Raw genomic sequence first — 20,869 nt, 5'->3', positions numbered from 1 at the left:
TTTGTAGTTATGATATAAAAATGAATTTAATAACTTACTGAATTCTTAAAATATTTTTAAAAAGCTTTTTAAAAAAAAGGAATATTGTGAGTAAATATGCTCTATAAAGATTTTGGTAGTGTCAATGTCATCACCACATGCATTTGTTTTTGTTTGTTGTTGTTTAGAGCGCTGCGCTTTTAAACTCTAGAAAGTTGCATTAAAAATAGCAAAAATCATGTCTGACTCTTCAGAAGATGAAGATATGTCAAGATTCAAGGACGCAGTGGATAATTCTTTCATGAAAAATATCAATTCTACCGGTAACCTTCCACAAGAGGGTTAGTTTTCTGTTTTTCTCTTTGATATTTCATATCCAGTTAACTCTTACCGACACCCAGGCGGGGGTCAACCAGCCACCACCAGTTCATTCCCTTAGAATCATCTCACCCCTCACCCCCAATATGTGGGCGAGTACTAAATAACCTAAAATATTATCATCGCCAGTTCCTAACTCAATATAATGCACTCTAGAAGGTAATAGAATGGAAAGTATTTTTTTTGGAAAGTGCTACCGTAAGGGGGGTTTGATAGTGATTTGATAGTGATACCTACACTTAAATATATGTATTTAGAATCTGCAAGCTCTATATATTTTTCTTCTTACAGAAACCCCAAAGCCAAAGTCTGAGAGATATCTGGAAGAATCTAGTCATTACAATGATGTGAAGGTGCCTGATGAGAAACAGCGCCAGATCGCAGCTAAAGTGTCTGCCATTATAGAAAAGAAAATTAAATTTGTTGACATCAAGCATGATGAGAATATTCAGTAAGTGTTGCTGTTGCTTCATTTTGATTTCAAACCTCGTGCATATTGTTTAATGTTGAAACAACCCTAGTCTAGCTCCAGGGACTGCCTCTTACTTGTTAAGAAGAAGAATATCTGTAATATACTTAGGTGTTTTCATTCTAATTATGATTTATTTATTTATTTATAAAATATGGAACGCCAGCAGTTTACACAACACAAAATACAAAGATAAATTAATAGGTAACAATTTCGTTGCGAAAACCATTTACAGGCGTACACATCCTTTTTAAAGAAATTATCTTAAAAACAACAGAATATTAAAGATGGAAATAAACAATATAACAAACATTAAAATAATTTGTAGCAAAACAAATTGAAGGAAAAAATATAACTATTATAGCAATTATTTCTGGCATATTTTTTTCTTAAAGATATTAAAGGAGTCGTGAAAGATGTTAATGTTTAATTTACATGTTATAAAGATCACATAACCTATTGATTGGAGAGTGGGATCCAACATTCGTGCGAGCTTGGGGTCCACTGAGAAGTTTCTTTATGGGATATCTTGGAAGGTGATATGGGATTGGGAAAGAGATAGATGCAAGAATATCAGGACAGTCTAATAAATTATTTAAAGTTTTATAAAGAAATATTAAGTCATGAGTTTCACGTCTATTTCGTAAAGAAGTCATTTTAAAGAATTTTAGTCGGTGCTCATAAGGAGATCTGTGGGAAATATTACGGGATATAAAGGCAAGATGGCGAGTGAAAGATCTCTGTATGCTTTCGATTCGTTGTGAATGTATTGTGTAGGAGGGGCTCCAAGCAGAAGAAGAGAATTCCAGGTGACTCCGCACTAGGGAATTAAATAATAAGATTTTGGTCTCGGACTTAAATTCTTTGCTATTGCGTTTAATAAATCCAAGCATTTGTGCAGCCTTCTTGATAATATGGTCGATGTGGGATGAAAATTTTAGTTTGGAGTCAATGATTATGCCAAGATCTCGAATTTCAGATACTTCAGTGACTATATCGGTCCCAAGAAGATAATTGTTGTTAAAAGGATGATATACCTATTTTAAAGTTTTATAAGTTAAGTTTCACCTGTAATAATCGTCAATTGGCTAAAGTAGCTATAAATTAAGGAATCCATCTTTTTTCGAACTTTAACCCTTTGAGTTAAGGTTGAATTCCTCATGGCCATGTAAGGGTTAAAATAATAAAACATTATTTGTCCACCAGAAACTCAGATTGTGCAGAAATAGAAGGGGGAGTGAGGCTGTTCAGTGATTCTACAGATTTTCTATCTTGTGAAGAACAAAAAGATACTTATACTGAAGGCCACAACTTAAAATCCAAAAAGCTTAAAATCAAGAAACGGAAAATAGATGAAGAAGAAGAAGAAATTAATGAAGATGGTAATGAATTAAATCAATTTCCACCATCATAATATATTAAAGCCCTGTTGTTAAAACATGTCTGGTTAGTGGCTACCTGTAAGATAAAAGACATGCTGTCACTCTCTGTTATTATTTCTTAGACAGTGACAGCAAGTATTTTATCCTGCAGGTAGCCACTACCCAGACATTGTGTAACAGGCCCTTAATTTCTGCTCCACCCTCAGAACATTACTTTGTCATGATGTCACTCTCCTGTATAACATTTGTCAGATCCATACAAGTTAAGTTTTAATAAGCGAGTGACCCTGCTTAATGATTGTTAATTGCTAATGGTTGGTGGTAACTGTTGGATTGCCTATTAAGTACTTTTATTATCTTCCTTTCAGATAAAATCAAAGCTGCTACTCTCAGTGGCGAATACGTGATGTCAAAAGAAGAAATCAAAAGCTGGAAGTCAAGGAGAAAAGAAAAACTGTTCAAATATAAGAAACAAAATAAAAACAGTAAAGTTTTAACTGCTGTCGAATAGTCCAAGGGTAAGGGTTACTTCATAGTTTCTTAAAACTGTTTCTTCTAATGAGAGAATATTACAGCTAGTGCCTAATAAGTACTTAAAACAAAAATAAAAGTCTTAAAAACCTTGAAAAGTGTATTTACATCTCATTAACTTAAAAATAAATATCTACAAAAGAGTTTGTATCACACTTTGTAACTGATTCAACAAAACAAACTAAAAATGTTACAAATTCATGATTTGAGATTATTGGGCTAGTTTTGTAAGAGAGCTGATTGAATTTTGAAAGAAGGGAAATGAGCATTAAATGGTTGAGTTACATAATTACTAAATGCCATCTTATGCTATATTTTGAACAATTTTAAAGATCACAATGTCATCCACATATAGGTACTTAGTACTAGGGTCAAAAATAATATGATATTTCGTTATGTACTGGGTGTTGCATAAAGGTATATATATAGTAAGCCGAAAAGGGGTGACTCAGAAGATCATATTGAGCAACTTTTTGTTTAAAAATTTGGTGAATTTTCCAAAGTCTTAGAGTAAAAGTTGCCTGGGATAACTCCCTGAGTCGCCCTCTTTCGGTTTTCTATATACAACTCTGCAATAGCCTGTATTAAGTAAGAATAAAATAATAAAAATCTGTTAATCGTTATGGTATACGGTTCCTGTTTTAGAATAACGATTGAATTCAAGTAATGAGTAATTTGAAATCATATTACGTCTTCTTCTTTATTTCTTAAAGTCTATTACTAAAGCTTGAACAACCAATTTAAATTACAAAAAATCTATTGTAGGCGGTATTGTCGTCATCACCATAACTTGTTATAGATCAGTTTAATTAAAATTGTTTTTTTGCTGTCTCACAACACTGAGATTCTTATCCATTAATCGTATTCTAATTTGATTATTTTATGTTAATCCATCATTCCCATCTCTGTCAATTTTATTAATTGTTATGCGATCAAGTTCTTAGATTCCATCTCCATTCATACCCTGAAATTCACAGACCGTAGTTATTGTAAACCTACAACAACGTTAAAATTGATTTTGAAACACATGAGTTTCGACTCTACGTCCGTAAATTCGTAGGTATATCCAGGTATATCACATCGTCAATTTTAAACCTATTTTAAAGGGTCAAAAAGCTCTACGAATCCAGGGCTTAGATTCAAATCCAAGTAGAAAACAAAAACATCAAAATTATCTGTCGTTAGCTCCTAGGTCTTATAGTCTACTGTTGGCATCGTACGACGCAGCCCTCGCGTTTCTCGCCTCGTCGTGAGTGAAGGCTCGGTTGTCGAGTCCGTTCATTTTGTTCGCTGGCGGCAGCTCCTCGGCTTCTGGCTTCTCGACTGGTCCGTCCATCAGGAACATTGTTAGGAAGAACAGGATGCTGCCTGCAAAGAGATAAGATTTGTTAGTTTCATAGTGCGACGGTGGACTGAATTTTAATGATGGGTCAACATGATAGGTAATCTTAACTCCGAATTTTGGACTACCTACATGCTCGTTTAAAGCATATCAATGCTGATTAACTACTTCATAATTTTGGCACTAAAATGATTGGTGCCATGTTAGTGCCTAACTGACTAATTTTATAAGTCAATTTATTTTATGTACTTTATGCTCTCCGGGTCAGTAGTAGGCTGGTCACATCTGTCGAAGAACCGATGACCGATGGTGTAAACGTGTTCTGGAGTGGAGACGGCGACTAGGCAAACGTAGTTAGGACGTCCTCCGGCTAGGTGGGGTGACGATTTGCGAAAGGGTGGCTGGTAATGATTGGATGCAGAAAGCTATAGATCGCATCCAGTGGCTTGCTTTGGGAGAGGCCTACGTCTACCAGTGAACTGCTATAGGCTGATAATAATGATGAATAATTAAATAAATATATTAAAAAACAAAAAGGAACTTACTAAGCCCATAAAACCCGGCGTAGAAGATCATGATGGCCTCTCTATACCCGATAGCTTTAGACACGGGGTCGACGAGGATGGGCAGGTTGCCGCCGACGTTGTTCATCACGAACAGGAACACCCCCACAGTGGTGGAACGCACGGAGAGAGGCACGATCTCGACCAGGATCGCGAAGACTATGCCGAACCACATCTCCGCTGAAATTAGAGATTTTCAGGGTTAGGCGTGTGGCGGTTGAAGAGTCGTTGCAATGGTAGTTGTTGGATATATCCTGGATCTTTATATCGTTATTCTCGTTCAGTTGTGCTGGAATGGGGATTTTGTTGTTATGGTAGGTGAGAGAGGTTGGTTTAGTACCTAGATGATGATGTTTGTATTCGTTTTGTTCAATTGGTTTCCCGTGTCTTAATTTATCAGTAAGCTTAGGACGGAATTTCTTAGATTTTTTAAAAGTTTCATCAAGATCTATTACTTGTAATTAGAAGGTTTTATTGGGTATAGCAAATTAGACAATGGGCCCTGAAGGCCTAGCACAGGGCACAAGATGTGACCAAAGTTTGCGTCGCGCTCACTCAAATCGCGCGGCATCGAGAGCGAGTGTGACGGAAAACTTTTGTCACGTCTTGACCTACGCATCTTGCTAGGGCTTCTGGACACAAGAGGAGCTTATGGCCGTTACTGAGTGCAGTATAGGTTAAATATTTAGAAACTTGTTTGAAATACACTGTAAATCTTCATACAAAGAAGCAAAATTAAACCTACCGAAGAAGTAAGAGATGGCCAGGGTGATCATGGCCCACAGCGGCCCGAAGATGACTGAGCCGAAGGCAGGCAGCGTCGCGATCAGCTGAGAGAGAGCCAGCACCAACACGCGGGAGCGGATGCCCATGCGAGCCACGAACCTGAGGGAGACGGAAGAACTGGTTATTGTAGGGGGTTGTGACTTGATAGATAGAGATAGCATGAGGGTGGGGCTTTAGCTTATTTTGTAGGACTAAACAAGCGTGACCTGGTGCCCATGCGAGCTACGAATCTGAGGGAGATAGAAGAGGTTATTGTAGGTAGTAGGTAGGGGCTTGTATTGGAGGAGGTCCCCTGCTTCACATTTAAAATAGGGCTCTTGATTACATGTGATGTAGTCTGAAGGCTTTCACAATCGCAAAGGATATTGGCGTTCGAGTAACACCAATGGTGCATACAGATTGTCAACCTGGCAGCACGGTAGGAGCTCCAAGTGTTCCTTCCACTCATTATCATCAGCCAACAATCATCCGCTGCTGGAAAAATGGCACTCCCAAGGAGCGCCACAACACTAGGTCCTCAGCCGTCCTCATCCAACCACTACCGGCGACCTGCCTAAGGTCGTTGGTCCAGCGGGCAGGATGGCGTCCCACGCTGGCTTTTTTCACTCACTTGTCCGAAATTACTCCTCCGGCCACCACCCCTATGGAGCCGATGCCCACGGTGACGGCGAACAGCCACCAGCCGAGGTCCACGTCGGGGAAGTAGTCTCGGTAGTACAGATCCGCGTTGTACGCGAACGTCATGCCGCCTGGAACATGGGGAGAGAGTGAGATCATAGAATAGATTAAAAGCCAGCTTTAATCAAAGCTTTAATTAAATCGTGTGTTGCTTTTAACAATCGTAAATTGACGGAATTTGAGGTATTTCACACGGAATATAGAGCCATAACCAAAGATTCATTGGGAGTAATTGTTGCGGTTTAGGGGCTATTTAAAGGCTAACCACCCTTGCAAGAAGCGTCAAAATGTTAAAATGTATGGAATTCAAGTAAAAAAAAAATATCTTAAAATCTGAGTTACCCTCCTCCTGCGGCAGTCGGGTAATGAATTGAAATTTAATAGCCCACCCCTATTACATCCCTGGCTACCTCATATGAGTGATTTTGTGTTATTTATTTATTCAATGCGAAAATTACTACTTTGAAAGTGGCTGAAATTTAAACAATGCCTCCGGAACAGATAGCTAGGTGGACGTCAATAGATTTATTGCCTTTTGTTTCTAGCGTGTATAAAATATTATTTTACTTCCTACAAACAACGGCTACTAAACAAACGCTTAGGTATTCCAATTAAACACCAATTAGACAATCTAAAGTCAACATTCAGGCACAATGTCAAATACAAACGAAATTTCCGGAAGCGAAGCCTTGAGGCGAAATAACTTACACTCACTTTGGCAGTTTTTGCCCGAACCTCGCCTTTGTACACAACTCGATAAGAATGCCTGAGGTTATGACAAAGATAGGATATTAATTTGGTGTTTGTAACCTTGTATTGTTGTGACAACAGCTGTGTCGGAATGACGTGACATAATGGAAGAAATTCCTATTCGGTCGACGAGTGATGGTCAGAGTGGGTGGGGCCAGGGGTCACTCTATCGACGAACGAACGAACGAGAATTTTCGCAAAATCGACACGCTTAATTTAACGATATAGAGTCGAGGATAGCACTGCAGCTGCTTGTTACATTGCAAAGGCGTGGAGACACTACGATTAAAAACCCTCGGATCTCCGGGGTCCCTCTGGGAAGTCATAAGAGACCTAGGTTGTCTACTGGCTTTCTGGCGTGAGCTTGGGTGACTTAATAGTTAGTCACCCCGTAGGTATTTCACGCATTATGGCCCACCTTAGAGGCTAAATGCGGAAAATCAGCTCGCAAGGATAGATAGATAGATAGATAGAGCACTGCAGTTTTGTTTATTCCGAAGCTTCGGAGCGCTGGGCGGATCACAGCTCTATCACTATCACGTTGTATTAAACTTGTCGATTGCGTCAAATATTCTGTTCGTTCGTTCGTTGATTTAGAGTTTTAGATAGTGACCCCCAGGTGTATGCGATGGTCAAGTGCCGGATATCCGTGTTTTGAGTTTTATGTCTAACGTTCCGGGATTAAATCTTAGGTATTATGGCTGTCCGCTGGATGGGTGACTTGGTTATAAGTAGTTGTGGCAAAAGAAGATTATGGTATTATTACCTATATGAAGTTTTCAGATAGGTAAGAATACTTATTAAAAAATAGCTTTGTATATTTAACAGCAGTATTAGGTACTTATAATATCTAATTAATTTAGCCTTTTCTCCGTGTGTCCATGTCTAGTCCATAGTTCAGTCTAGACTAGAAAATAGAACTAATCAAAAAGTTTAGAACTATAGTTAATGGAATATCGTAGTAGTTTGCTTGCAGTCATTTAATGGAATATTAAAAAAGTATTCCAACTTTAAATTTTCTGTTTTTTTTCCTTATCCAAGGCAGGGAGCAGGGTTTCAGTTAGTAATATAGAATTTAAATTATGAGCTAGAGCAATTTTAATTAAATTTGACATGCGAAGTTTATACCTACACTTTTTGTCCCGGGATTCCCACGGGTAAGTTTTTAAGACAAAGTCATCATAGACTAGAATATTATGACAAAGCGACAACAGCGGCCTCTTCACCGATTCATTATCGCTCGTTCCACCAATCACAACTCTGTACTTATTTACCGAACCGCGATATAATGACGTTTATCTACGTCGACAACGAACCCGTGTAGCGGCACCATAACAGTAATAAGTAGAAGAACCAACCGCAATGTCTGATGGAAGCGGCGAAGCACAGCAGCAGGATCCTGGGCTGCGCGATGACGTGCCAGATGGTGACCTGCGGCTGCTTGGTGCCCGCCTCCAGCGAGGCGTCGCCGCCCTTCGCGTTACCCGCTCCTGGGAATATAGAACAAGGTTTAACAATAAAGCTCTCATGGGCAGATTTACAGATACCGCAAAAGATTCGCTAATGGATGGGTCGTGCAATCGTACATAGGTAGGTGTTTCTTTTCTTTCTTCATCTCCAACTGAATTTTTCATAACCTTTCATCTACGGGTCTCCTTAGGTACGATTTATAATTGAGGGAAGCTGATAATAATACTATATCTGTTGAAAGTGATGATCTACAATTCATTGAAAGTTCACTCATATAGATATTTATTTTGAGACTAGGTACTTATTTTATTTCGAATAATCGCCATCAGAATCATGGAATCCAAACATGTTCATTGAAGCTTACCTTCTTCCCCGATAGTGGTCCTTGGCGGCTCCCGCAGCGTGAGGAAGGTGAAGAAGGCCACCACCAGCCCCACCACGCCCACGCCGTAGTAGCACAGGCGCCAGCTCTGCGGACCACATACACACATTCACTTAGGCCCGGTTTCCACCAAAGCGGAGAGGAGAGGGAGATGAATGTGTTTTGAATAACCGATTAGGTTTCGTTATTCACGTTCCACCGAAGCTAAGACGAGAGGAGATGTGGAAATAATGAGACCTGATTGGTTATTCAAAACACATTATAGCTAGATTAGTGATTTGAATGTTTGCTTCAAGGTTTTGCACTTATTTCTTAGTCTGGAGGTTTAGTGCTTACGCTGCATTTAGCTATGACGGTGTTAATTTATGATTTCCGTACAAAATTACTCCATAATAAATCCGTAGAAAATATCTCTCCAACGGGCATTCGCCCTGGCGAAGCCCTTAGAAATAACCCTCACATCTACAAAACTAAAAAAAGCACTCACCAATCCAAAAGCATTAAGCTCCGGTATATACCGTCCCACCGGGAACGCAATCCCGTACCCTCCGTAGATCCCCCAGTTGAAAATCGACAGCACGAGCGCCCGCTGATGTTCGGGGAACAAGTCGGTGAGGATTCCCGTAGCTAGGGGGTTGCAGCCCGACTCTCCCGCAGCCATGATCATACGGAGGACGACCAGGTGCCAGTACTCAGTGACGGTGCCCATGAGGATGATGGCGATCACGAAGACCAGGGTGCAGAAGGAGAGGACTCGGGCGCGGTTGTATCTGGGTAGCGGAAAGGGACTGGATTAGAATAAAAATTAATGAGTATAAAAAGTACATAGAATATAATCTTCCAAACGTGGTAAGCAAGGCTCAGTGTCTCTTGTTTGCGGATGACCTGAAACTTTTTACAAAAGTCACATGCGAGGAAGATCATGACCATCTACAGCGCGATATAGACAGTGTAGTGGAGTGGGGTCGACAGAACAAGCTCTACTTCAACGTCTCCAAGTGCAATGTAATATCATACAGCCGGTTCCGCTCCCCCCGCGCGCGCCAGTACCTGGTGGACGGAGGCGCCGTGCAGCGCGTGACGGAGGTGCGCGACCTGGGCGTGCACATGTCTGCAGACCTCACATTCACTCAACATATTGTCAAGGTCTGTAAGAAGGCGTTCCAGACGTTGGGGTTCGTTCTCAGGACAACCAACAATTTTACAAGTACTGCAGCTGCTAGAACACTGTACAATGCGTTGGTCCGCAGCAAACTAGAGTGTAATGCAGTGGTCTGGGCACCCCATGAAGCAAAATATAATCTCATGCTAGAGAAAATCCAAAATAAATTTACTAGATTTCTCTACATGAAACTCCATGGGGTGTATCCTAAGTACCCGTTGATGTACCCCACTTTGTTTGTCCTGGGTATGGTGGGGTATAACCAGTTAAGAGTTAGGCGGGAACTATCTCTGGTATCCTACTTGTTTCGAGTGTGGCGAGGTAAGGCTGATAACATGGTATTGCTCATGAGGTTCCAACTGCGGGTGCCCAATGACTCACTCCGGAAGCGCGAGGGCCGACTGTTCCTCGTTGACAGCGGAAGGACTAATCTCCAACAGAAGGCTCCATTGACGCGAGCGATGGGGTTGCTCAATAGGATCCACGATCACGTAGACCTCTTCCACTGCTCGCTGAGTGAATTCACACGAACGGCATTATATGTAATTTGTTATTTATAATTTATAGTCTGTTTTGTTTTAATTGTTATTAGGATATGTTCTAAGTTGTAACTTAAATTGTTAATATTATTTATCTACACTACTGTATTGGTTTAGCTGTAAGAGTAGCGTAGTTATGGTTTAAATAAATAAATAAATAATACTCTTTATTTTGCACCATTAAAAATATTACAAATATACAAATTAAAAATAAATTTGTACAAAAAGTCGGCATTATTGCTTATAGCACAATCTCTATCAGACAAGCTATGTAGGATTAGGTTTTACGTGTATAAAAGTGCCTTTGCTCTTGGAACCACACAAGGGCATTAACCCGGCCCCGAGGTATACAGAGCTACCTTCTCTGTCTATCATCGGGGTAATTCCAGTCCGGCGCGTCCTCGTCGCGGGGGTGGGCACTCCTCTCCCCAGTAGGCCGGGGTGAGTGAGTGGCTAAGTTCGGCAGGGACCCAGTTCCATGGGGTATAACATGGACCCCTTGCCCAGGGTCACGGGTGAAGACCTTAACGGCGACAGCAGCGGAGAAGATAGGATTCGGTACGGTGTAGGTCGGCGGATGAGGCAACGGATCTGGGGTACCGTAGGCGACAGTAAGGTCCAACCCAACAAACATTTTACCCTCAGTTACAGCTATTTTTATAACTTTAACCTGTATAACTGTGTTATAATTATCTCAGTTCTAACATAAAGCGATAAAGATGAGTTAAAAAATGAAATTAGTGTTAACTGCAGGTTTAAGTGTTAAAATGGTATTAGTCAAAGCAATTATAATTAAGATGTTATAGGTTTAAACTGTTTCTAGAACCTTAAGCTATACAAGAGTGCTCACTGACACCTGTTAACACTTATGGTTGTTAAGTGGTTTCCTTTAATACTCACATAAATCTTTAGGTGTCATATTGCATTTAGGCTGCAGGAATTGGTTATATAAGAGATTTTGTCAAGAGTGCAGTAAGACAAGATTCTTACAGTGTTGGAAAACTCAACAATGCAGTTTTAATCTTTAAGGTTAACTTAACTTACGCTTATTGCGTTAGGCAAGTAGACTGTAAAAGTAAAGGTGTTAAGCAAGACTGTGCGGATCGACTAAGACTGCATAATACCCTTGGCTAAGGGTGTTCTATTTCAAAAAGTGTCATAGATGACTTAGGTGAGTCTATATGTCTTAAATGTAAGTTCGCCATTTGCATTGGCGACCTAACCTATAAATTACTGGGATAAACAATATTTTGCTTTAAAATACTTACCTATTTATATGAATTTTGTCATTCCAGTCATGCCAATCGATTTATGAAACTAATGGACATACAGCAAGGATACAAAAAAATACAAAATTGAGTCGTCTATTTTATATTTACTTATGTTTCATTTGAAATCCTTAATAAATTCGGAGCGCATTAAAATTGAGGTGGGAAATATGGTATAAATTACAGTAAAATTACAATGGCATATTATTTTCAATTCACAAAACATGTAAAGTCAAGTTAATATATTATATTTAGTGTTATTTAGTATTAATCAATACTGTCACTTTAATACTGTCGCGTATGATTGCTGTTGACACTATTATTTTCAAACACATACAACTTGTATGGTAAAAGTGTATTCGAAAAACGGTAACATACTCACTTAACCCTTTTTTACCAAACAAATAAGAGTCAGGGTGTCAAATAACCATTCTACAACCACAACTATACCGGTAAAAGTTCTAGCTGAGAGTGATTAAACGCTCTTCTATAGTAACTTTAGCACTTCAATGACACCGTACTACAGGCTTTCTATAACTTAAACACTTCAATGACACCGTTTTACAGACTTTCTAAAGCCTTTACTCTCAAAATCGTGGGCCTCTTTCGTGGTTATAAGTGAGTTAGAGCACTCTCCTACACTCTTATACAGCTATGTCTTAACACTTTAATTTTCGAATGGAACCATTATACAAGTTATATGAGAGTTTTTTTAACGCTACGATGTTAGTTGGGAACCTGAACAAGTCGGCAGCTCCTGCAACCAAATTGGCTCCACACGTAGTGACTTGTCATTCCTGGGGATACAGCCAAGGAGGTCGAGAGAGGATCATGGATGCTGGGCAAGTCTGTGTTCCTTAATAATGCGTCCCAGGCATGCAGCGCCTGTGGAGAGGACACTTCACCCGTGCCTGGAAAGGTGCGGATAACAACACGGGGAGTCGCAGTCACCGGTTATAAGCTTCGCGCTAATAGGCGTACGCGCGGGCGCCAGGGGTGACTCCCGACGGTAGGATAGTCCATCGTGGCTAACTGACCAGTTACCGCCTGCCTAAGCTGGGCAGCCCCCGGCCAATAAGGTACTGGTCCGCCTCTCATCCTGCGCTTCTATAGGTGTGTGGAGCAGCAGGCATGTCACAATGTCTGAAACAGGATGGGATTTTGATGCACCTAGCAAAACATTGAATAAAAACAATTATAAAACATCAAAAGTCACCAGATTTGCATCATGGAACGTGAGAACCATGCTACTTGGAATTTCTAATTCGACGCCCTCAAGCACCGACGATATACCCGAGCTCAGGAAAACCACCATCATAGACAGAGAACTTCTCCGCCTCCGTGTCGATGTAGCCGCACTGCAGGAAACTCGTCTCTTGGACGAAGGCAGTCTTCGTGAAGACAATTACACCTTCTTCTGGAAAGGGAAGGATGACGGTGAAAGACGAGAACATGGTGTTGGGTTTGCTGTTCACAACTCCTTACTTCGTTGCACAGAAACACCTATATGTGTGTCTGAACGTATAATGGTTCTAAGATTAATGTCAGAGTCAGGCCCTATCTCTCTTGTGTCAGCTTATGCTCCAACTCAAAAAGCTTCTGATGACGTAAAAGACAAATTCTATGAAGATCTACGGGAATGTCTGGAAAAAGTTCGTGCATCTGATAAACTTTTGCTACTCGGCGACTTTAATGCAAGGGTGGGAAACAAATCTGACAACTGGCCAGAATGCATAGGACATCATGGAATTGGCAACATTAACGATAACGGTCAACGCCTTCTGGAGCTTTGTGCATCTCTCTCTCTTTGCATAACGAACACCTACTTTCAGAACAAAAGTATTCACAAAGTGTCATGGAAACACCCACGCTCAGGTCATTGGCACCAGATCGATTTTATTATAACTAAGAGGACTGACCTACGCGATATCCTAAATTCCCGTACCTATCACAGCGCAGACTGCAACACAGACCATTCCTTAATCATGGCCAAAACCCGCCTTACACCAAAGAAAATTCATTCTGCTAGAAAAGCTCCTCGAAAAGTTGCACTGAACACCGCAGCTATGCAGGATAAGGCTCTATATAAAGATCTGGAAAAGCTGATTGAGGAAAAACTTAGCAAGGAATCTTTGGAACAAACCACTAGTGCCGAAGATATGTGGCAGCTAGTGAAGAAGGAAATAACACAAACAGCTGAAAAGGTATTCGGCAAAAAAGAAAGGACTGTTCGTGACTGGTTCGCTGACTACGAACAAATTCTGCTTCCTGTTATTGAGAAAAAACGAATAGCTCACACTAATCTCCTTAACAACCACAGGGATCCTGCCAAGACACATGCATACAAGGCAGCCAAAGCAGAAGTACAACGCGTCAGTCGCAGTTGCGCTAATGAATATTGGGTAAAGCTGTGCCAGTCAATACAACAGTGTAAGGATGTAGGTGACTTCAGGGGTATGTACCAGGGAATAAAGTCTGCAATCGGCCCGACTAAAAGAAAACGTGCCGCAATCAAAGATCTTGATGGAAATCCGATTGCCGACAAAAGAGAAGAGCTTTCAAGATGGGCACAGCACTACACGAACCTGTACTCTCAAGAAGTTGCTATACGCCCCGATGCACTAGCTAATCTAACTCCTCGAACCGTGGCGACGGAACTTGACGTCCCCCCTAAAGGTGATGAATTCATTAAAGCGCTCCAAAGCCTAAAACTAGGTAAAAGCACGGGTTCTGACAATTTGCCCGCTGAACTGATAAGGCTCGGCTGTGTTTCTTCGCCCCTGTATGCACTCTTACTGCGTTGTTGGGATGAAGGAACTGTGCCTCAAGAAATGAGAGACGCTGACATAGTCACCTTGTATAAAGGTAAAGGAGATAGAGGCGATTGTAACAGCTACAGAGGAATATCCCTGTTAAGTATTGTAGGAAAGGCATTTGCGAAAGTTGTTTTACGAAGGCTGGAAACTTTGGCCTCCCAGATATACCCGGAATCACAATGTGGGTTTAGGGCAGGCCGTTCGACCAATGACATGATATTTACCCTTCGGCAACTTCAAGAAAAGAGTCGCGAACATTGTCTCCCTCTTTACATGGCCTTTGTCGACCTCAACAAGGCATTTGACACTGTGAGTAGAGAGGGGCTGTACGAAGTGCTGAGCAAGATTGGATGCCCTCCAAAACTTCTATCCATCATCAGGTCCTTCCACGATACCATGAATGGGTCAGTAATATTTGATGGTGAAAAATCTGAACCTTTCGCCGTTAACCGTGGAGTCAGACAAGGCTGCGTGCTAGCACCTACCCTCTTCGGGATCTTCTTCTCTGCACTGCTTCTGACTGCTTTTGAAAACTGCGACGTCGGAGTACATCTGCATACAAGAAAGGACGGAAGGCTATTCAACATCAGTCTCCTAAAGTCAAAACGAAAGCGTCAAGATTTGATTGCTAGAGAACTCCTTTATGCAGATGATGCTGCACTAGTTGCTAACTCGGAAAGCGAACTCCAGGAATTAGTGACGAGATTCGGCAATGCATGTCATATGTTCTCTATGAGTGTCAACACCAAGAAGACTGTAATCATGGTGCAGGGCGTTGACCAGCCTCCAAAAATTTCACTCGACGGTGCTGTCCTAGAAGTTGTGGATCATTTTTGCTACCTTGGCTCAACCACCACGTCCTCGCTATCAAACGACAGAGAAATAGATACTCGGATTGGCAAAGCGTCAACTACTTTTGGAAGGCTCTTTGCACGCGTTTGGAGAAACCGAAAGCTAACTACGAACACCAAAGTCCTCGTATACCAGACCTGCGTCCTGAGTATATTGTTGTACGCTTCGGAAACGTGGACTTCATATGCGAAACAAGAACGCAAACTTAACGCCTTTCATATGCGATGCCTGAGGACTATTCTTGGAGTCACATGGAAGGACAAAATGAGCAACGAGGCAGTTCTCACAATGACACATTGCTGCAGCATAACTGCCATGCTAAAGCAGAGAAGGCTTCGTTGGCTTGGTCACGTTCATCGGATGGCCCCTGAGAGACTGCCACGCCAAGTCATGTTGAGTGAAATAGCTGATGTAAAGAGACCTGTTGGGCGCCCAATTCTCAGATTTAAGGATGCTTGCAAGCGGGACATGAACAGCTTCGGTATTCAGATAGACGGTTGGGAAGAACGCGCTGACATGAGACCTGAGTGGCGCCATGACGTTAAAGTTGGAATGTCAAAACACGACGAAGACTGGCTAGATAATCTTAAGCAGAAAAAACTTCGTCGTGATCTACCACCTCCCATACATTCATGTTTTGTTTGCGATCGATGCGGAAAGAAATGCCGTGCCGCTATAGGCTTGTACAGCCATCAACGGCGATGCGGCAACCCATAAACCTACGAGTGCTGCAACTACCATCTACAACAGATGCTGTGGCCAATGATGATGTATAAAAGTATGTAGTCATGGAACGAAATATTTTGCCGCTCCTTTGCGAGAAAGTGAACGGTTACGTGCTGTGATGATGATAGTTTTATAGATGCGGTATAGAGGTAAGTAGGCTGTTATTTACTATAGCAGGATGGCTTCATCGAATTTCTGTTGATTCCTGAGAAATACAGTTTTAACTTAGATTTTTTAGTAGCAAAAGTATAAGTAGGTATTAGCATAGAATAACTCCATACCCTCAATCAAAGAAGATGAGATAACTCATGCTCTGGGTCAGATGAAAAGAGGCAAGGCGTCTGGGGAAGACGGAATATATGCAGAAATGCTACAAGCTGGTGGCACTCCGTTGTTAGAAGTTCTCGCAAGGCTGTTCAATATTATGTAGTCTGAGCCTATCTGAAACCTAGTTAAACATTGTGAGATATGGCGTTTCGACTTTCTCCGTGTTCGGCATCATAAGGGTCACAGTGACAGTTAAATAAAGTCCATTTTTCTCTCCACCTTTAATTTGCAAGGTGCGGGTGCCTATATAAATAGAGTGAGTCGCCCGCGCGCCTCAGTTGGTTTTTGATTTTTGAAGTGAACACTTCGGCAAAATGGCTCAATGTAGCCACGGTTCTCGTCGGCTTCGCTCCGACGGGGAAAAATATAATATTGAATTTGCGGAGTCTTCGCTGCCGGGAGCTGTAGCAATGGCTGCTGCGCACGCAGCCATTGCTGAGGATTTCGCAACGAAGGTTTGAGTTGATAAGCCGTGAGTAAAATGCTATTATTTACTGCTTTTAAAAGCTCAGCCACTGGTCATAATGCTCCGGCGCTTGGGGTTTTTATCCCACGCAGTAGGGTCCGATTCAATAGTCATGGTGATGATTGATCACATATTCCGGTCCTACTAGTGGCGCTTGAGCTAGATACTTACATGAATGACCGCTTTAAGTAAAGCATATGTTAATTTTATACAGGAAAAAATTATAAAAATATATTTTTCTACCCTCAATTTCTAATATTTTTAGAATTCATTCCGTCGTTTGAGTCCGAACTAATCAGTCGCCTCCTGTTACTCGAGTCAAAGTGCGCGTACAGATACCGTGAACTTACTAGTGTATCGTCGGAGAAACCAGTTCGCATTGCAAACGCGCGTGGTCTGTACATACACGAACCGTCTGGCTGCGACAGAGTAAGTTACTGCCACAACAAACAGTACCTATCTGATAGAAAATGTTGAGGACTCCCTCAAAGGCTGAAATGGAGCATGCTTCATCGGTGCCGAATTTAACAGATGTATCAGTTGTATCGGCGAAGCAAGGCGAGATTTTTCATAAAAGAAAAAGGCGTGATTCAAGAGAAGAAATGACACAGGAACTACAGATATTTAAAACGGAGATATTGGGCATGTTAAACTCATGGAAAGAAGAACAAGCTCCTATCATAAAAAATATCCAGAAAGACTTATCGGAGGTAAAGGCACAAAACGTATCAATAATAAAAAAATACGAGGATTTAGAGAAATCGATTAAATTCTTCTCAGCCGAATATGATGACCTGAAAATAAAAGTTGAAAAATTGGAGAAAGAGCGAAAAGGTAATATTCTGCTAATTGAGAATCTGGAATCAAAGTTTGAAGAAGTTCAGAGACACATCGGCTGCAAGAAAATTGAAATTAGAAATCTTCCCGAGATACCGAACGAAAACCTAATGCAAATTACTGAGAAAATGCATGGAGAGATAGGATGTGAATATGGTCCCACAACTATTTGCGATGTTTTTCGTGTTCCTGCCAGAGGTGGTAAGATACGGCCAATAATTGCAGAGTTTGCATCTAGTAAACAACGCGACAACTTCATTAAATGTTGGAAAAAGGCGATGGGTGGAAGCAAGCCATCGTCATCGCTGTCAGGACACAACAAAATATATGTATCCGAATACCTAACACCGCTGGCTAAAAAACTGTTCTTCCATGGCAGGGAACTAACTAAACAAAAAATCTTCAAGTTCTGCTGGACAAACCACGGCCGAGTCTTTCTACGTAAAGAAGAAGGATCACCGTATATTTGCCTGAAAAGTGAATTGCAACTTCGAGAGATTACCGAAACCCAAGAATGACTAGCTAAGTTAATTCTACTTTTATATTACTCTTTCCAAATACAGTATTATCTATTGCTTTCATGTATCTTCCTATTACTATCTTATCATGCTAAAACACATCTCATTGCAACAAACACAGCGCAAACACACAACACAATACTAATAACACACTACACAACACTATATACCTACATATTAATACTACACTCCTATAAAATACATACATCACAACTAAACTACTCTTTAATACAAAACAGCAGAACTGCTCGACCTTACGCTGGTGTCTATGATTACACCTCGCAGAGTGGAGACCGCTACTTACCAAAACACGTCCGCCTTTGTTTGCCAGCTAAATCAGCTGGTAAAATTGTGTCTACCCCCATGCTGCAATATTGGAATAAATTTATCTATAGTGAATAATTTACTTGAAATAAGTACCGAACTTGACGAAAACATTTCATTGAGCCACTATGTGAATACCGTCGATGAGGTGAAACAATTTACGTGTAATAATTCACAAAATTTTTCTATATTTATGCAAAATATACGTAGTGTAAGATGTTCACGCAATTTCGATTCACTGTTACTCGTTCTATCACGACTTAACTTTACCCCAGACCTAATAGTTCTTACGGAATGTTGGTTGGTAGAAGATATGATCCCTATACAACTAGATGGATATAAGTTTAATTGCTCTAAAAAATACTTAAACCAAAATGATGGCATTATAATATACTCTAAGATACAGCTGAATATTACGATACAGGAACCGGATTTTCTAGATGCCAGTTGTTTAATGGTGAACATTGAGAACATAATTACATTAATATCTATATACAGATCCCCATCTATGTACAATATTGATAATTTTTTAACTTCATTGGATAGTGTTATCTCAAATACAAAGTCAACACACACTATAATTCTGGGTGACATTAATATTGATATTAAGCCATTCCATAAAGACAGTCGTTCTGACTCCTACCTAAATTTAATAACTATGCATGGATTCTACCCTACACATACTTATCCAACACACGAAAACAATTGCATCGACCACACTCTGATTAAATCACAATGTAAACCCGAAACAATTGTTTGTTCATCAAAAATTACTGATCATGACAGTGTTATACTAACGTTGGATTGTAGGCTACAAAATAATGTAAGAAATATGAAAAAATATATGAAGCGAGTTGATTACGACAAATTGTATGCTATTCTCAGTGGCGAAGAATGGACTAATGTAGTATCCGAGGATAACATAGATATTGCAACTAATAATTTTATACAAAAAATAACTGACACCGTCGATAGCTGTACTGTTACTGTGAATATCCCGCATAGGAAACAGTTCCAACAACCGTGGATTACACCCAATCTCCTCAGATGTATTCGGAAACGAGATAGATTGCACCAAAAATGTAAAAAAAGACCTAAAGACAATACTCTAAAGCAAACTTATTATAACTACCGTAATTACTGCAACAACTTACTACAAAATCTAAAAAACACTTATAATAGCGAAAAACTTGTATCAAACAGTAGTAATCCAAAAAAACAATGGAGTATCATAAAAAATATATGTCATATCACTGAGAATAAAAGTAGCAGTAATAAGCTGCTTTACCTTAACAAAGAGTCTAAAAAAGATTCATTAAACTTAGTAAATAATTACTTTACCTCTGTAGGACGTAATCTGGCTAACACCCTACTGCAAAAAAATCATCAAACGGAGCAGCGTTTAGCAGAAGCTTGTGAAGGTGAGGCCGTTTTGCAGTCATTCTTTTTAAGACCGACCAACTCATATGAAATTGCGAAACTTATAGATAACCTTAAAACTGATAGTTCCGCGGGGTGGGATAACATAACGCCTGAAATACTAAAAAATACTAAAACACTAATTTTAAAACCACTTGAGTATATTTTCAACCTCAGTATTAAAAATGGCAGCGTCCCGATGGCCCTAAAAAAGTCTTGCATATGTCCCATACACAAAGGCGGCGATCCTGAGGAAGTATCTAACTATAGACCCATCTCTTTACTGAGTGTCATAGCCAAACTCCTAGAAAAGATAATTAATTCACGTTTAGTTAGTTACTTGGAAAAAAATCAAATTTTGCCTGACAATCAGTACGGTTTTCGAGCTGGAAGATCCACGGAGGACGCCGTGAACTATTTGGTAAACCACATAGCTGAGAGCATGGATAAAAAACAGAAGTGCATTGGCGTCTTTCTTGATTTAGCCAAGGCGTTCGATACTGTTTCAATACCAATACTTTTAAGTAAATTAAATCATATAGGGGTAAGAGGTTTACCATGGGCATGGTTCAAAAGTTACCTCTCAGACAGAAGACAGTATGTTAAAATTTCCGAGGATGTAACAAAAAGTGAATGCTCAGCTATTAATTTTGGTGTCCCCCAGGGCAGTGTGCTGGGGCCAACACTATTTTTAATTTACATTAGCACCCTTGGAAAACTCCATCTGGAGAACTCTAAAATATTTACATTTGCTGACGATACAGCTATTGTCTTTAATGGCAATACTTGGAAAGATGCGTACCAGAAAGCTGAAAAAGGGATGGCAGAGGTAGCTGACTGGCTAAATAGCAACTTATTAACCCTAAATGTTGGTAAAACAAAATTTCTTGGTTTTCACATCACAA

The 20,869-nt window shown here is 40.4% G+C and overlaps 2 protein-coding genes across 3 annotated transcripts in view; one reads left to right on the top strand and one right to left on the bottom strand.

Moving 5' to 3' along the window:
- Positions 1-134: 134 nt before the first annotated feature.
- On the top strand, positions 135-2,837 carry LOC105386448. Its single transcript, XM_011557010.3, has 4 exons — positions 135-320; positions 649-808; positions 2,033-2,208; positions 2,577-2,837. Exons 1-4 carry the CDS (start codon positions 218-220, stop codon positions 2,717-2,719), a joined length of 582 nt encoding a protein of 193 aa, XP_011555312.3. The 5' UTR covers positions 135-217; the 3' UTR covers positions 2,720-2,837.
- Positions 2,827-20,869, bottom strand: part of LOC105386457 (putative metabolite transport protein HI_1104) — a 70,026-nt gene continuing 51,983 nt past the window's right edge. For both annotated transcript variants that reach the window (XM_048626425.1, XM_011557018.3), the window contains exons 5-11: positions 9,198-9,480; positions 8,693-8,798; positions 8,217-8,348; positions 6,041-6,179; positions 5,390-5,529; positions 4,627-4,824; positions 2,827-4,107 (exon numbers count right to left, since the gene is read on the bottom strand). In XM_048626425.1, the coding sequence (XP_048482382.1) occupies positions 3,935-4,107; positions 4,627-4,824; positions 5,390-5,529; positions 6,041-6,179; positions 8,217-8,348; positions 8,693-8,798; positions 9,198-9,480 (1,171 nt within the window). In that variant the 3' untranslated portion in view covers positions 2,827-3,934. The remainder of the gene's footprint in view (positions 4,108-4,626; positions 4,825-5,389; positions 5,530-6,040; positions 6,180-8,216; positions 8,349-8,692; positions 8,799-9,197; positions 9,481-20,869) is intronic.

Source organism: Plutella xylostella, chromosome 16 (genome assembly GCF_932276165.1).
Source record: "Plutella xylostella chromosome 16, ilPluXylo3.1, whole genome shotgun sequence".
In the NCBI taxonomy this organism is placed as follows: Eukaryota; Metazoa; Arthropoda; class Insecta; order Lepidoptera; family Plutellidae; genus Plutella; species Plutella xylostella.
Note: the sequence above shows the minus strand (reverse complement) of the source record. Positions and strands in the feature narration are given on the sequence as shown.

What these genes read in the sequence shown, in the direction of transcription:
- LOC105386448 (XM_011557010.3), top strand. Translation starts at nt 218, where the DNA reads ATGTCTGACTCTTCAGAAGATGAAGATATGTCAAGATTCAAGGACGCA. An exon ending in AAGCATGATGAGAATATTCA is followed by an intron (nt 809 to 2,032) that starts GTAAGTGTTGCT and finishes TTTGTCCACCAG; the next exon opens with AAACTCAGATTGTGCAGAAA. An exon ending in AGAAGAAATTAATGAAGATG is followed by an intron (nt 2,209 to 2,576) that starts GTAATGAATTAA and finishes TCTTCCTTTCAG; the next exon opens with ATAAAATCAAAGCTGCTACT.